This window comes from Protopterus annectens, chromosome 10.part0 (genome assembly GCF_019279795.1).
Source record: "Protopterus annectens isolate FY-2018-M chromosome 10.part0, PAN1.0, whole genome shotgun sequence".
NCBI lineage: Eukaryota > Metazoa > Chordata > Ceratodontiformes > Protopteridae > Protopterus > Protopterus annectens.
This window is the reverse complement of record NC_056744.1, coordinates 1,227,133,976-1,227,149,930: the sequence shown is the minus strand read 5'-3', so window position 1 is coordinate 1,227,149,930 and position 15,955 is coordinate 1,227,133,976. Positions and strand designations below refer to the sequence as shown.

Genomic DNA, 15,955 nt, shown 5'->3' with positions numbered 1-15,955 from the left:
TGTACTATCAGCGTCCTTATAGGAGTAACAAGTGTATTTGAAACTGCATTGGAATTTTTCTTCTTTTTGGATCCATTTCAGAATATCTTTTTGAACTAAACTGCGTGTTATATATGTCTGTTCACCATATCTGAAGAATTTGGAGTTGGATGGTCTGGAGTGGATCCCCATGGATAAGCAGTCTTTCGAAACATTGTTGGGGACAGCTTTTTAATTATAAATAATATATATATTTTGTTGAGTTTGAACCCACCAGTTTGTCGTATTAATTTCCTGTAAATCATGTCATTTGGTGAGTATTAAAAAACTGAGAACACTGGCAGTGTGCTTGATCTTTAAACAAGATGCAGGGAGCACTGTTCTGGGCCAAAGAGAGCATTGTTCAGTTGAATGCACTGTTTATTTCTTAAAACATGGTAAATTTATAGAAAAATTATCTTGTTAGTTGGGTGCACACTAAAAATCCCTGTTACGGTTTTCAAGTGTAGCAAGTATTCACTAGCATGCCTTGTGTATTCAATAACATGTCTAAACTTTAGTGTTGGTTGTTTACATTCTGCAATTTTTTACTGAAAAGCTTTTATTTATTTATTTTTAAGATGAACTGGCACCAACCTTTTTTGAACAACAAGGCAGAGAACAAATCGTGACAAGTTTAGAAAGATTTATTCGAAAGGAATTCAGTGGTAAGTTTATTTGTATGACTGATCATTTTACTTACCCAGTTTACAGACTGCAATTTACAGCTCGTTGTTAGAAAATGCACAAGATGGTCTTCTGGTTTGATGATAGTCATTGTGGCTTTAATTATAGTGGTAATTACTTGCGAGTGTTTGGCAAAGAGTAGAGGAAAGAACAACACAAACTAGCTGTCATATGATAAAGGCTGAAAACTTAATATTGGGTTGGAATTGCTTATGGAAGAAAGGATTGTCCTGTAATGTCCATGTTTGTGTTTTTGTGTTTGTTGATCATGTCTTGCAAGTCATGTATATTGTTGACTGCAGATGAGTTTACTTCTGTATATTTGTTTATTTTATGTTTAACTTGCAGTATTTATTCTCAAACTTTTTCCTACTACATTTTGTTTACACCTTGAATTGAGTGTCCGCTCATTGTTCTTTCCTTGGTTTGAAAACATAAAACAATAACTACCCCAAATTAGCCTCATTTGTCACACACTAAATAAATACTGAATACAACACACTTTGACAAACAGTGTCTTGGACAGGAAAATAGTTTTTCTTGCATAAAGGTGTTAACAGTCAGATGCACGTGTGTGTGGACAGCCCCCTTCAGAAGACTGAAATATCACAGTTTCAGGATTTTGGTCTTCAGTCTTATGAATTTCGGTATTGTAATATTTCAGTCTTCTGAAGGGGAACCATGTGGACATACATGCAGACACATACAAAAACACAAATTCTGCAGCTTTAGTTATTCCTGGTAATTAGAGTACTATACTGTGCAAGTGCCTGTATCCTAGACGTTGTTCTTTACAGAGCACCTACAGTGATGTAGGATCATCCTCAAAGTATATAGAATCTGAGACCGATGCATGTACTGAATGGAGGGCAGAAACGTTAAGGCAGCTATAACCGAAAACAGATAAGTACTGGATTGTTTTATATAAGGTAAACATAGAGAATATTATGAGCCTTGGCAGTAAACAAGTGTGCCAGGGGGCTATACCATATATGATAGAAGGGCAATAGCTGAGATTTAAAAGGTTTAGTGACTAAACTGAGTTACCTGCCATAAAAAGTTGCATTATTAAAGTATCACATATCTTTAAGAAACATTAGACTAAAATAAAGATAAGGTGAAGGTTGTATTTAGAAATATTTTTGAGAAAGGCTTTATGAAATGGGCAACATCAATTTCAACTGTTCCTGATCTTGCCTCATGTTTTTGCTGTTCCCGTTGTACATTTTTGCAATAATCCATGACTGGGTGTTGGATCACAAGGACAAAATCCCAAGTAAATTAACCAAAACCAGCCATTGGTAAATCCAGCTTTACTCACACACAGGAGTGTATTATTGCTATTATACAATGACATTATTTAAAAAAAGTCTTACCTTTTCTAAATAATGTCATTGTATAAAAATTCTTTAGTGCTCTTCTCCCAGCTTTTGGAAGTCTGGGGCACCCAAATGACATACTGTGCATGCTCTTATAGCAGTAGCTACACAGAAGGTTGCTCTCCCTGTCCCCTGCCATAATAGTTCATTTTTTTTTTTTTTGCATTATGTCCAGGTATTTGTTTAATATTTTAGGGCTGCCCTTTGTAAAATATGTGCTTTCTGGCTAATGATTGAGGACTGAAGTCAGTAAATGTGGAGTGATAGCTCCAGTCACCAGAATTTGTTTGCTTACATTTGATTTACATCAGGAAGGCAGAGGCCATCAGCAAGCATGTAAATTTTACGTGTCTTATTTTTGTTTAAAACCACCTTCTTAATTAAAAATAAGACAGGATAACACTGCAACAACATAATGTTTTGGCAAAGAAAAAAATGAAATGCTGTTGTAGAATTTTGTTTCACTTCTTCATATACGACCTTTAATGTACTTCTTCCTCTAGGGAAGTATATATTTCCGATGGCATTATGTTGCTTTTCCCGTAGAAAGACCGTCCGGACTTCTCTATGCTCAGCTTACAGTGGTTGGGCATGTCCAGTCAGCGTGCTTGTTTTTTAATAGTAATGACATTTTATTGTATAATTTTTGATTCTCTGGTAAATCATTGAGGATTGCAGTCAGTGAATAATGTCAGACATTAGTGTTTCATAATTCTTAATATTCAAAAAATGCAAAAGCTTTTATTCTGTCAGCTTTCAAAGTGACTTAGAGTAATATTTAAAAATTGCCTCTGACTTTTGTCCTTTGTCCCTGACTCTTGCACAAAGAAGTTGAGAGGTATGATTGGTTATGTTTGACTGAAGATGTTTCTTTTTTTTTTCCGTTTTTAATTTCTCCAAGTCTTTTGGGTTTCTAATACCATGACGGGAATGGACCACATTCCTAAGTCAGTAGCCAGATGATAGTCCATATCATAAACAAACATGATGGTACTTAATGACCTTGATCTTGTAGTACATGTGGCTAAGCAAATAATTATTCCTTTGTCAGATGTAAAAGTGATACTGGCTGCATGCATACACATTTTTATCATGTGATGTCTGAACTGCCTTTTGAGGACAATTTACTGTAGCTGAAAATTGCTGAGCTGAATGATTTCCAATTAACCTTGTGCTGCAGAGACCCATCTTTATTTGACACTGTCTTTGGGGCTTAGTGTTACAAGTGGACTTTGAATTTCAGTTGCTTGTGGTTTTGCATAACTGTTGGGGGTATGTTATTGTTTTTTATTTATTTTCTGAGAAAATTAGTCGTACCCTTTTCTGACTGTACTTTATACGAAGGAACAGGCCAAGAGCAACTATTCTTGTAGTTTAAATGTATACAATTCTTTTGAAATATACATGCACTTTATAAGTGACAGCATAGGGTGTATGGGCTTAACAGATCCCTTTTTAACTTCTAAAACATTTTTGTTTTGTAACTTTTAATTTGATGAATAAATGTGTTATTGTAAACAAAGATGCTCAAATAAGGTTATCCCTTGTGTCCCAAATCTTTTTTCATAAATGTTATCTGTATTGAACATTAGGGAGAGAATTGTCTTGTGTTGTTCATTGCATTCAGAAAAATATGAAGATAAGAAGCTAAAAATTATTTTGCTCATTCAGATATTTCATGTCAAGCATATTTTCTTTAAGCAAAGTCACTGCAACAATAAATTGTAGCAGTAGACTCACTTCCCACGTGTTATTTTTCTCAGTTGTTACTTTAAAAAGCAGTGTCATAACTTCCTTGTATGCATCAGTGAAGATTTTTCTCAGCTGTTGTTTTAAAAAGCAGTGCCATACCTTCCTTGTATGCACCAGTAAAGGTGTATTCTTTTGTCCACTGATGCTGGTATGTGAATGGTTTAGATAATCTGTCAAGTGGGAGCATGCCTTAACCAGTTTGTCTAAGTATTTTGACAAATAAGCATCTCCTGCTCACTTAAAATATGTTTTCCTGTGCAACAACTACCTTTCTTCATTACAGAGGCTAAATTTACTTTGTTTTTTTAGATGTTAATATTTTTTTAATAACCTAGAGCCTCTATATGTAGGTCCCTCAGTGACATTAGTTGTTATAGCCACGTCTGTTGGCATACAGGGATATAGTCTTACTAATCTTCAAGTTTGACTAACACATTGGGCACCTGTTGGAGGTGATAAGGCGGGGTGAGGGAAGTGATAAAGGAACTTCCTACTTGTCTCCTGTGTGGGGGGGACATGCTTGAGGCATGGCTGTTCAAACCACAACAAGCAGACGTTGACACGGCAGGTGAGTTTGGGGTGGACAAAAAGAGGAATGCATTATCATGTAAGTGTGTCTGTTTCCCTCAAGACACCATTGTATTCCCATCTAGATGATATTTCCAAGCAACCATTTCAAAGAATCCGGGAACCAGGGCTTAAGCAAGAAAATCTCAGCTTGGCTGCCATATGACAAAGATGATGATCCCAATTTTTACATTCCTCTCTTCTGGGGAGGATTGTTGCCATTACAGTCATAACTCGTTTTCTTAGGAATTGATCTAACCAGTGAATGGACAAATCAGAGTGACCCCCAATGTGAGGATCCCACCAAGGAAGGACAAAGCTGGACATCTGAAGCTAGCTGTAAGCTGTCCGCAAAACAAACAAAAATAAACAACTAGTATTAACCCCTAAAGATTTTCATTTAAAATGCTTTTCTTTTGGAACCTGACTACAGTGGTGCAAACTGTCAACACTGTAAAAAGTGCAAGCTACCAGGTTAAGGCAAAAGGCACTTATTTACATTCAACTGAAAAAAAAAGACTGTAGTCAGTAGATAAGAAGTCTAGAAATATATATTTATAGTGCAATCAAAGAAGTCTGAAAAAGGTATTTTATTTTATTTGTTGACCGGTGTAGAGAATTGATTCAGCTGAACCATTTTAAGGTTCAATCCACGGACAAAGTGAATAAAATACAGAGAGGTGCATAGCAATATAGGTATTACAAAATACAAAATTGGCTAAGCAGTTTAGTAAAAGTATTCTGAACAAGGGCATCTTTGTACATGGAAGGAAAAGTCACAATCATACTATATACAGTGTAGGACAAATCTTTGGAAGAAGTTGGAATATAGCGAAGAGGGAGGAAGACATACTGGAGTGGAAGGGAGGAAGTGGAGGTTGATGACTGAGTTGTATGAGAGAAGAAATAAGAGACTTACGTAGCAGAGAGAAGGCCAGTAAAAAGATTTCCTATTCCATGGGCTCTGTACTTTCTGCATTTCCTGTTTCATTGCTTAAGGCTAACATATCTTTTCAGTCAATTTCACTGTCAGATAAGACAAATCCGGCCCTGCAGAGCTTAAATAGCTCCCTTGCTTATGTAAGCAATAATCTCAGGTAGTTTCCTCCTTTTTTCAAGATAGTCTACAAAAGATTTTAAAAAGTTTGCTGCTTCAGTGGACAGGCCTCTCAGGTGTCTTTTGAAGTGCCCTGCATATAGTTCTAAAACCTCAGCCCAGCAATACACAAGAGGTACAGTATATGCAGCTTTTCTATAGGTCACCTATGCACTTGCTTACAAATGGACATACATGTTCTTTTGCCAACATGCATTGCATTTATCTTTTAATTACATCCCTTCTCTTAAGCAATTTTATTGCACATCTTGTTGGTGCAGTACACTTATTCTGCTTGGAGTAAAGGCATGGATTATTACATGGAAAACTCTTAACATTTCAAAAACATTTAAATTAGAGGTTTTAAAACTTTGAAGTGTAAAAGCTTCTTTAAAGTAGTCCGATGAGTCCATATCTGGACCTTTGGACAGGGATTGGGCTAGATAATAGCTTCTGGGTTGTGTACTTCACTGCTCCTACACTGGATTTAGCCCCTTCGTATTAGTTGGTCTGCCATGCTTCTAGCAGACATAGTCTACAAATGCAGCAAAGATTCTGATACTTTTCTTGTCTCTTCCTTTCTGTGGTGAAGTGATCAGCAACAAACTGTGTCCTGGAAGTTGGTTTGGTTGGTTTTATAAAAATGCCTTTGCCTGCTTTTAATTCTCAGGACTTAGGCATTTTGTTATTTGAACAAGATAGGGTCTGCATGTCTCAGCTTCCCAAACACCATGACCTTGGGCTGTATATCTTGTCATGAGAGTCTCGTAAGTCACATAGCATCTTGTAGGAGCAGCCTAGTTTGTCTTGTGGACCCTCTGTCATAGTATTTCTTTTGGTATTGTGCTAGATCCATTTGGTCTGATAGATTCTTCACTGTTTCTGGCTGCAGCAGAACTAGTGAGGTTGCCAACCTTCTTCTTAGCCTTCTGTCCTTGAGTTTCTGGGCAGGTGTCATTTTGCAGAATTCCAGAAGTGCTAGACAACAGTCCTAATTTTCAAGTCACTTTTAGTGTGTCTTTTGAACTTTCTTTGTGTTTCCACTTGCACTTGTTTTCCTGGCTTCTCTTTCACTGTTATGTCAAGTCATTGAAGCTTCATATCGTTTTTTTGTAGTCTTTTTAATATTAGTGGTGCTTAATGTAATCGCTTCATAAAATACTCTCTAGATTGAGTGATTGTTTATTAACTTTGTTGACTGGCTTGGTCATCAGTTCAATAAGAAACAAAGGGCCACAGCTCCAAAAGCAAACCAAAACTTTAATATGTGAGCGCTTTCGTTCACTCAAATCAAATGAACTTCTTCAGACAAATTCAAACAGTAAAACCCCTCCTTATATAACCATGAAATCACATGACCAATAAAATGCATTGCATCATGTCCTTTAAAAGAATTTTTAAGCACAAAGCGGTGTATCCTTATGGAAGATACTGATCTTAGTTTTAAATTGGGCGCCCTACCAAGAGTTGTGTATAGAAAAGGAGCTAACTTAAAAAATATATTGGAGAAAAAGCATAAATTGTACAAAAGGAACCCAGAAATGGTTAAATGTGAAGCATGTCCCTATTGTAGGTACACAGATATAGGTAGGGACTACACAATTGCTAATAGGCATTTTTCGCGCACTGCTAGATATGACTGTAACTCTAAAAGCATTGTATACTTGGCAAGATCGTAGGTACAAAGAAAGGATCTATGAACACATTTATAGTATAAATAGAAACAGAGAAAATAATGCTTTGGCCAACCACATTAGGGATAACCCTGGACACCATTTTGAATTTAAGGTGATCAACCAGGTGATGGGGAGCCCTAGAGGTGGGTATACATCCCTTTTACTCGAAAGACGAGATATGGTGGCAACTTACTTTAAATGCCCATAGTTATCCAGGCTTTAATGAGCAGTGTTCTGTTATATGTTTACTCAAGCTTAAAAGTTTATTACGTTTAATGAAGTTATGAAATTCTGTATAGAATGTTCTTATAATACAATATTTTATGTACTTATAGGTTTGTATAGATGCACCTTTTTGTTTGTGCTCCACTTTGTACTTAAAATGTCTTTTAAAGTATGTGTAAATATTTTTATAAATATGTATATGCCTTTTAACAACCAGTTTTAAACTTGTGATGCAATGCATTTTATTGGTCATGTGATTTCATGGTTATATAAGGAGGGATTTTACTGTTTGAATTTGTCTGAAGAAGTTCATTTGATTTGAGTGAATGAAAACGCTCACATATTAAAGTTTTGGTTTGCATTTGGAGCTGTGGCCCTTTGTTTCTTATTTTATTAGTGCTTTATTTGTTGTTTTTTTTTGCTGGCCAGTTCATTTGTTAGTGCATGGCTAATGAAGGTGAACTTAATACCCCTAATTTGTTCTCACAAACACAGAATGAAAACAGTGTTGCTCCATCTATAACAAACCTTTCAAGGATTGTACATAGTTCATCACAGAAGATAAGTGACTTGAATGGCAGACTGTTGGCTAATGAGACTAATGGAAGAAGGAATGTGCAAACAATACCCAATGTGAGCTTATCTGATGTGGGTTCATCCACTGTTACTAAACTCCCTAGTTTGCATATGGGACAAACATTCACCACTGAATTACCCTATAGAGCTAATCATGACCAACAGCCAAATGAAAGACTGAGTTATAACCTGCCTGGAGATGAACTGCCACAGCAGCTTATTGGAGTTCCAGAGCTAATGAAATGGTTGGAGCAAGATTTTTCCCCTTGGGCTACAACAGGATAATCCTAATGCTACAGTCGAACAACCGGTTAGTGGAACTGATATCAGGACTGTATTGAAGCAGTTTGATGCAAGTTTGCTTAAATATAGAAAGACTCAGTTGGAAATAGTGTACCTAGAAGAATGTCTGAAATGTGAACAGGTACCAAAAGGATTAAGGTTTTGTCCCTGCCCAATGGGGGTTATACCAAACTCTCAATTTCATTTAGAATTGGTTTCATTTTTTAACCAACAGGGGCTTAGCATAATGAAAATTATGGTATCGAATTATAAAAAAGAAAATGCTGAGCTGTTTAATGAACTGTTAATGCTGGAGGATAGCATTAAAACCAACACTGACTTTGATAGATATAAATTTGAATATAATAGAACTTTTGAGTCCATTGATGCCTTGATTTTGAAACATAAAGCTACAAAAATCAAGAAACTACAGAGAGACCTTGATGACTACACTAATGGGCTGGCTTTCCCACATCCAAGGCTGCCCATCAAGAGTAGCAAAGCCCCTGTAAACCAACCACAATGCTTTGTTAATATTAATATGCATGAGGAGGCTGAGGTGGATCCGCCCACTAGTGATGTCACTGGCGATGTCATTGAACCAGAGGAACAAGAAGAGACAAGCCAGCTAAGAAAAAGTGAGCGTTTGCAACGGAGAAACATCAGTGTAATTTCGGGGGAACAAAATTTTCATGTTCCTACGTACAACAACGGTCAAATGCAATGAGAAGGCACCAAAAGGAGGGCGAAATTGTGGAAAAACAACAGCTACAACAAACTGAGATAATAGCAAACTGGGAAGTACAGTTTGAAGAAAATGAGCATGGGACTGTTATTTTTGGTGAGGAAAACATCCACAGCGAAGCAGCTGTTACTTTTGGTGAGGAATACAACCAAAGTGAAACAGCTGGACATCCTGTTGTTCAAACTAACCAGCAAGGTGACTTTAATTTATTTAACTCTACTACTGTGAATATAGAACCTAATTTAATTGAACTTTTAGCAAGGGGATTGACATTTATACCAATGCAGAAAGCAAATATAGGCACTGTATTGATGCACTTTAAACTCTAGATTCGTAAGTTAAATTTACAGCTTTTATTTCGGGTCTCTGTTAGATAAACGGATGCTTAAAATGTCGAGTACAACTTGCTCGACACATTTTAAACAAACATGTAACTGAAAACAAAAATGACTGAAAATCAGAAGATCGAAAAGTTATATTTGGCCAACACCGTCCCCCAGTGACGTACGGGATAACTACATGCTAACCACTATATCTCATCCGTACTGTTTCCGTTAGTTCAGTACTTCCTTTACATTCTACCATGTGTATAACACGCACACAAAGCACCCTAAATGTGAAGATTTAATTATTTACAGTAAATCAGTCTACTAAAGTGCTCTTAAAATTAAACAAAACTAAACCAGCTGTGCTCGATGGTGAAGCTTAGTAACACGTTGCACCTTCAAAAGAACCGCAACTGCAAGTAGGAAATGAAATCTACTGTACTCATGTTTTTGTTGTAGAACATGTTGCAATCTTTCGTATCTGAGAACTGTTTTGCAATTTTTAGGGGAGGGAGGACATCCGACTGTAAATTCAATCTGGTTTTGTTACCCTTGTTTTGTTCCCTAACTACTACTGATAACACTGATGGTGTATCACAAATTTGCCAGCCTAATAAACAATTGATACATCTGTGCCATCCTTCTACGTGATTCTGAGTCCATTGCAGGGATAGAGCATTTCATTCATAAACATTCCAGAACTTTATAGGGAACATTGGAGGGAATCTATCAGTACATGACAATTGGGTTCTCTGTTTCCTAACGCGGCCCAACACATAAATGTCAGAAAAGTACGACAGCAACTCTTTCCCCTCACTAGGAAACACTTCTGATAACTCCAAGAAAGCTGGTACCACTTCGTCCTTATTGAGAAATGATAAAACAATCAACTTTTTAACACACATTTGAAATGTAACAGACTTTCCGTACAAGCTAACCCAAAGCTTTGCAGTTTTTGTCCATATAGCCTGCACAAAATGAAAAAGACAAACTTTTGGACATACATCTGGAAAATTGTATTTTACACTACAAGGAGCTGCCATCTCAAAGTCAGATAAAATATATTTAACTGACACATGGAGATCAGCCGCAGCCAACAACTCAGAGACACTGCCACATGAAACTGTAATATCTATAAGACTTTTTCGTCATTGGGCAAAAACCAGTGGAACACAGTGTTTCCACCAACTGACAAAAAAACTTGAATGCTATAAAGCTGCCTACACAGTCTACCTTTCATAAGAAACCCACCATCCATTAACTACATAGGTGAAACACTTAGATCACACTGATTTTCCACAATGGAGAACACTAGAACATGTATATTGTTCTGGATGTCAGTCATTCTTTTCTGCACAAAACACCCTTCTTTCAAACTACATGCACTAGGATTAATAGTGTCTAATGTAGTGGATACAGGAATGTAATTTCGTACACTATGACGACGAACGCTGTTTATTTGCTGCAACATAGATCATCTTATTGGAAGTGCAGCTGTATATTCTGTAGATGTAGAAGTGAACACATCATCTACTAGTAGGGCAGGAGTGTCTCTGCATGTAAGAGCACTCTGCTTTAGTTTATAGCAAGCTATATACTTCTCAACCTCACATCCATTTGATGCATGATGATGCCCTGTGCACTTTAATAATACTTCACCATATATATCTTCCTTTGTCACTGCACGACCTTTACAGCTCTCTTTCAATTTCAGTTTACAGCACCAGTACTGATTGTCTTTTAATACCTTTTCTAGACCATATAGATACCCATCTATGTAGAGCATGTCTTTTCCTTTCTGAGATTTCACACTCTCATAATGCTGTCCTACAACACCAGGGGAGAAATGACCAGTGTTTGCCATGATGTAGCGGTATGCTAAAGCATCACACTTTGTCTTACTATACTTCCATTTATACTGACAAATGCAAGCAACTAATTACATGCCGTAAATGCTTGCTATTGTAGTAAACTGTTTTCTGATTTCTTGGTTTTTACTTAGTGTATGTAGTTTTAACTGTGAAATTGCATACTATTAACTTACTTTTAGTGTTAACTTCTCATACATATGTTCATAGGTAGGTACTAGGCTATTGGCCCTAGGGCCTATATAAGCCTAGCCAGAAAGGTACCCTGGCTTTTGCCACCCAAGAAAATTATTTACCTGTGCCCCTGTTGAGCAGAGGCACAGAACTGATCCCCGGTGTGAATTTCCTATTTCCCATCCAGTCATGAAGGTTCTTCTTGAAGAGTGCTAATGAGGAGCTTTGTTTGATATAGATAGCTAGTTTGTTCCAGAGTATGGGAAGTCTCTGGGACAGGAATCTATCCCTCCAGCATGTTCTGTTTATTGTGGTGACAAGGTTAAGTCCTTAGAGCATGTAGCTCGGAGGGATTGGGATTTCTTTAAGTGGAGCATGTCCAACAGCTCTGGGTTTGACATACCTTTGTATGTTAGGAAGAGATCGCCTCTGAGTAGGCGATATGCGACGGAGTAAAGCTGGAGTTTTTTGAGACGGTCTGCATAGGGCATCTGTTTGAGGCCGGTAATCCTCTTTGTGAGTTATATCTACATAGGAAGCACAGTAACTGATCATAGTTGGAATACTCTTTAAAGGAATTCATGTACTTGCATCAAGCCGTGCATTTTTAAGTGATGGCTAACTAAAACATTTCAAAACTCTTGTTTTTGAGTTGCTGAGTGGTCAATTAGTTAAACGTTCACTTAAAATGTGTTGCGCATGTTGTACTCGACATTTTAAGCATTTGTTTAACATAGGCCCTTTATTTCATGGTTGTGAAATGAATAATGTGAATGAAACCAGGGTTTCTAGTACTTTTAACCCATCCTTGCATCCTACAGTAGCACTATTCGAAAAAATATGGGAAATTGATTATAGAAATAAATTAAAGAGCTGTTATGCACATGGGGGATTGCAAAAGAATATGACTAATGAAAATGTACTGGAACTAAATGCTTTGAGGCTTGCCAATATTAGAGTCATGAAGCCAGACAAGGGTGAAGGGCTAGTATTCATGACTAAGGATGATTATAACTGTAGGAACTGTAGAAAGGAAATTCATCCCGGGGATCATGTCAGTCGCCCTGCTAGACATGGGTCCAGGGAAGTAAATAGTGTGGGAAGAAATAGCCAGGGAAATGTTATGGCTAGGCTTGTATAGGCCCTAGGGCTGATAGCCTAGTACCAACCTATGAACCTATGTAGAATGGAGGAAATGCTGAAACAGGACAGTTATGAAATGGTGTCTTTAAATGAACTTAATGTAGCATACTTAAAAATAAGAGGTTGCATTAATGGTTTATTTCTTTGTGGTCAGACTTGGATATGTTTAACTATTTAACAGCATCAACACCTATCACACCTGTTATCTTTGGTACTTCAAAGATTCATAAGAATCTTGCTAACCCTCCTCTATACCCCATAATTGACTGGAGAAATTCAGCCACATATGCTTGTGCTAAGGTGGTTGATGGTATCTTGAAATAATACGTAGCAATGGAACACCAGATTTATAAAGACTCCTGGTCATTTTTAAGAGACATGAATAATCAGGAATGTAGAGAAGAGCTCAACTTTTTGACTGTGGATGTAAAAGACCTTTACACAGTCATCCCCTACAATTCAGGAATTGAATGGGTTCTAGATGTGTTAGTAGAAAGAGGTGCCCCTGCAAATGAAATTAGATTAGTTGAAGAACTACTATACATCATTTTGCAGAATAAAGTTTTCATATTTAATGGTACATACTATCTACAGAAAAGGGGAGTAGCTATAGGGTCCCCATGTGGCTGTAGTTTTGCCAACCTAGTTATGGCCTTCTGGGAGCATCATTTTGTGTTTACCAGAAGTAACATCAAAGATAAAATTGTGTATTATAAGTGATTTTGGATGATATGTTCATGTTCATAAATGGAGATGAAACTACGGCTAAGTAAATAGTGGATGAGATGAATGCCAACACATCCTTCCTGGAATTCAGATCCAATTTTGACAGGGTAAAGATTGCTTATTTGGAAGTGAAATTAACTAAGGACATTTTAAGGGGATGCTACTTATCTAAAATTCATAGAAAGTAAACCTACTTGAACTCATTTTTACATTATACAAGCTGCCATCCACAATACCAGAAAAAATCTATAGTCAAAGGTCATCTGGTTAGGCAGCATTGATGATCACCTTGGATACAGAGTTCATGCCAGAATGCAATAATTTAAAGTAAATGTTTGAAAGAAGGGGCTATCCAGAAGTGTTACTGCAGGGACTCTTAAAAGAGGTCCAAATAAAAAGAAGGGAGGGGCACTTCTCACCCATTCTGGACCACCAGCCTTATTAGCTCATATGCTTAGCCCTGCCACCCCTGAGGGTAATAGTTCTGACATAAATATGCCAAAGCACAGTAATAACAATAGTGATAAGAATAGATATATTGTCAGCTTAATTACTGCATATACACCTTATGGTGAGTCCATAAGGGGCACCCTGTTAAAGAACTGGTGTATCCTTATGGAAGACACTGATCTTAAATCTAAGTTGGGCCCCCTACCAAGAGTTATGTATAGAAAAGGAGCGAACTTAAAAATATATTGGAGAAAGAGCATAAATTATACAAAAGGAACCCAGGAATGGTTAAATGTGAAGCATGTGCCTATTGTAGGTACATGCATATAGGTAGGGACTACACAATTGTTAATAGGAATTTTTTGCTCACTGCTAGATTTGACTGTTTATAAGTTCATAAGTAGGTACTAGGCTATCGACCCTCGGGCCTGTATAAGCCTAGCCAAAAAGGTTCCCTGACTTTCACCACCCAAGAAAACTATTTTCCTGTGCCCCTGTTAAGCAGTGCCGCAGAAGTGATCCCCGGGGTAGGGCCAATGAGGAGCCTTGCTTGACATGAATGGGTAGTTTGTTCCAGAGTATGGGAAGTCTCTGGGGCAGGAATCTATCCCTCCAGCATGTTCTGTTTATTGTGGTGACAAGGTTTAGGTCCCTGGAGCATGTAGTTCGGAGAGATTGAGATTTCTTTAAGTGTAGCATGTCCAACAGCTCTGGGTTTGACATAGCTTTTTATGTTAGGCAGAGATCGCCTCTGATTAGGCGATGTGCAACGGAGCAGAGCTGGAGTTTTTTGAGACTGCCTGCGTATGGTATCTTTTTGAGGCTGGTAATCCTCTTAGTGAGGCATTTCTGTGGCCCTTCCGATTGTTGTAGGTGTCTTGCGAGATGCATGCCAAACATGGCATTGTACTCTGTAATGGGTCTGATGAGGGATGAGTAGAGAGGAACAATTACCTCCTTTTTTCTAGAAGAGAACCCTTTTGTGATGAGGTGTGCCATGTAAAAGGATTTCCTGACTACTGTGGCGATGTGGTTATCACAGGAGAGACTACTGTCCATCTGTGTCTCGTGATCTCTTATCACACTTTCAGTGTTTAGTGAGCTACCGCCTATGTGGTAGTTCATGGGTACCAGGTTTTTCCCAAAGGGGGTGACATTCCACTTCTTGGCATTGAGCTTGAGCCCATGACTTTGACACCAAGCATCTGTCTCTGTGAAGCCCTTTTGTAGAATGTCTACATCATTAGGTGATTCTATTATGGCTCCCAGTTTGCAGTCATCTGCGAACTTTGTTAGCCACAGATCTTCTGTGTTGGCCTGCACTTCGGAGAAGTAGATGCCGAACAGGAGAGGACCCAGGACCAAACCCTGTGGTACTCCACTCGTCACTGGTCTGAAGTTGGACTTGGAGTCTGCTACTTTTACTGTGTGGGTTCTGACAGTGAGCCAGTTGGCCACCCGTCTTATGACATAGGGATTTATGGCCCCATCTTATGACATAGGGATTTATGCCCAGTTTAGTGAGTTTATCTATAATTCAGAGTGGGGCATGGTATCAAAAGCCTTGGTGAGGTCAAGATAGGCTGTGTGCACTACCTTGCCCTCGTCTACGGCTCTAGTGACTGTTTCAAGGAAGTCAATCAGGTTTAATAGACATGAGCTACCTTTTACAAACCCAAACTGAGTGGAGTCCAGGGTTTGGAGGTTACCTATGTCTTTGTTTATAAGCTCCAAGATGATATGTTCCATGGCCTTGCAGACCAGGCTCGTCAGGCTAATGGGGCAATAGTTTCCAGGGTCTGTGGTGGCACCCCCTTTGTGGACTGGGATAACCATTACCATGGGCCATTCAGTAAGGCACATAGCCTGAGGTGAGGCTTTGATTTAACATGGTACTTAGGTGGGGTGCCAGTTCGTTTTGTAGTTCATGCAGTACACAGCTTGGGATGTTGTCTGGGTCCCATGGATGCTGTGTTCTTGGCTTTGGAGAGTGCGGTCTTTACTTGTTCATCCATGATTACAGGGGCTTTGCATTCTTTCGGTATTAAGATGGGCCCTTTGGAGGGTGAGAGGGGGGTAAAGGTAGCACTGAACCTATCTGCCAGGATATTGGCAATATCGGTTGGTTCTGTATATTTAGTACCATTGTGCTGTAGCTCAGAGCAGATCTGAGTGTTGCCATTGAGATTCTTGACATAGCTGTAGAATACTTTGTGGTTGTCTTTGGACTTAAGACTAAAGGGACTAAAAACATTTTTACTGCTT

At 38.2% G+C, this 15,955-nt stretch overlaps 1 protein-coding gene across 1 annotated transcript in view; it reads left to right on the top strand.

Moving 5' to 3' along the window:
- TUT4 (terminal uridylyl transferase 4) overlaps positions 1-15,955 on the top strand; it is a 3,240,181-nt gene that overhangs the window by 1,645,406 nt on the left and 1,578,820 nt on the right. The window contains exon 15 of the mRNA XM_044086854.1: positions 600-686. Coding sequence (XP_043942789.1) covers positions 600-686 — 87 coding nt within the window. The remainder of the gene's footprint in view (positions 1-599; positions 687-15,955) is intronic.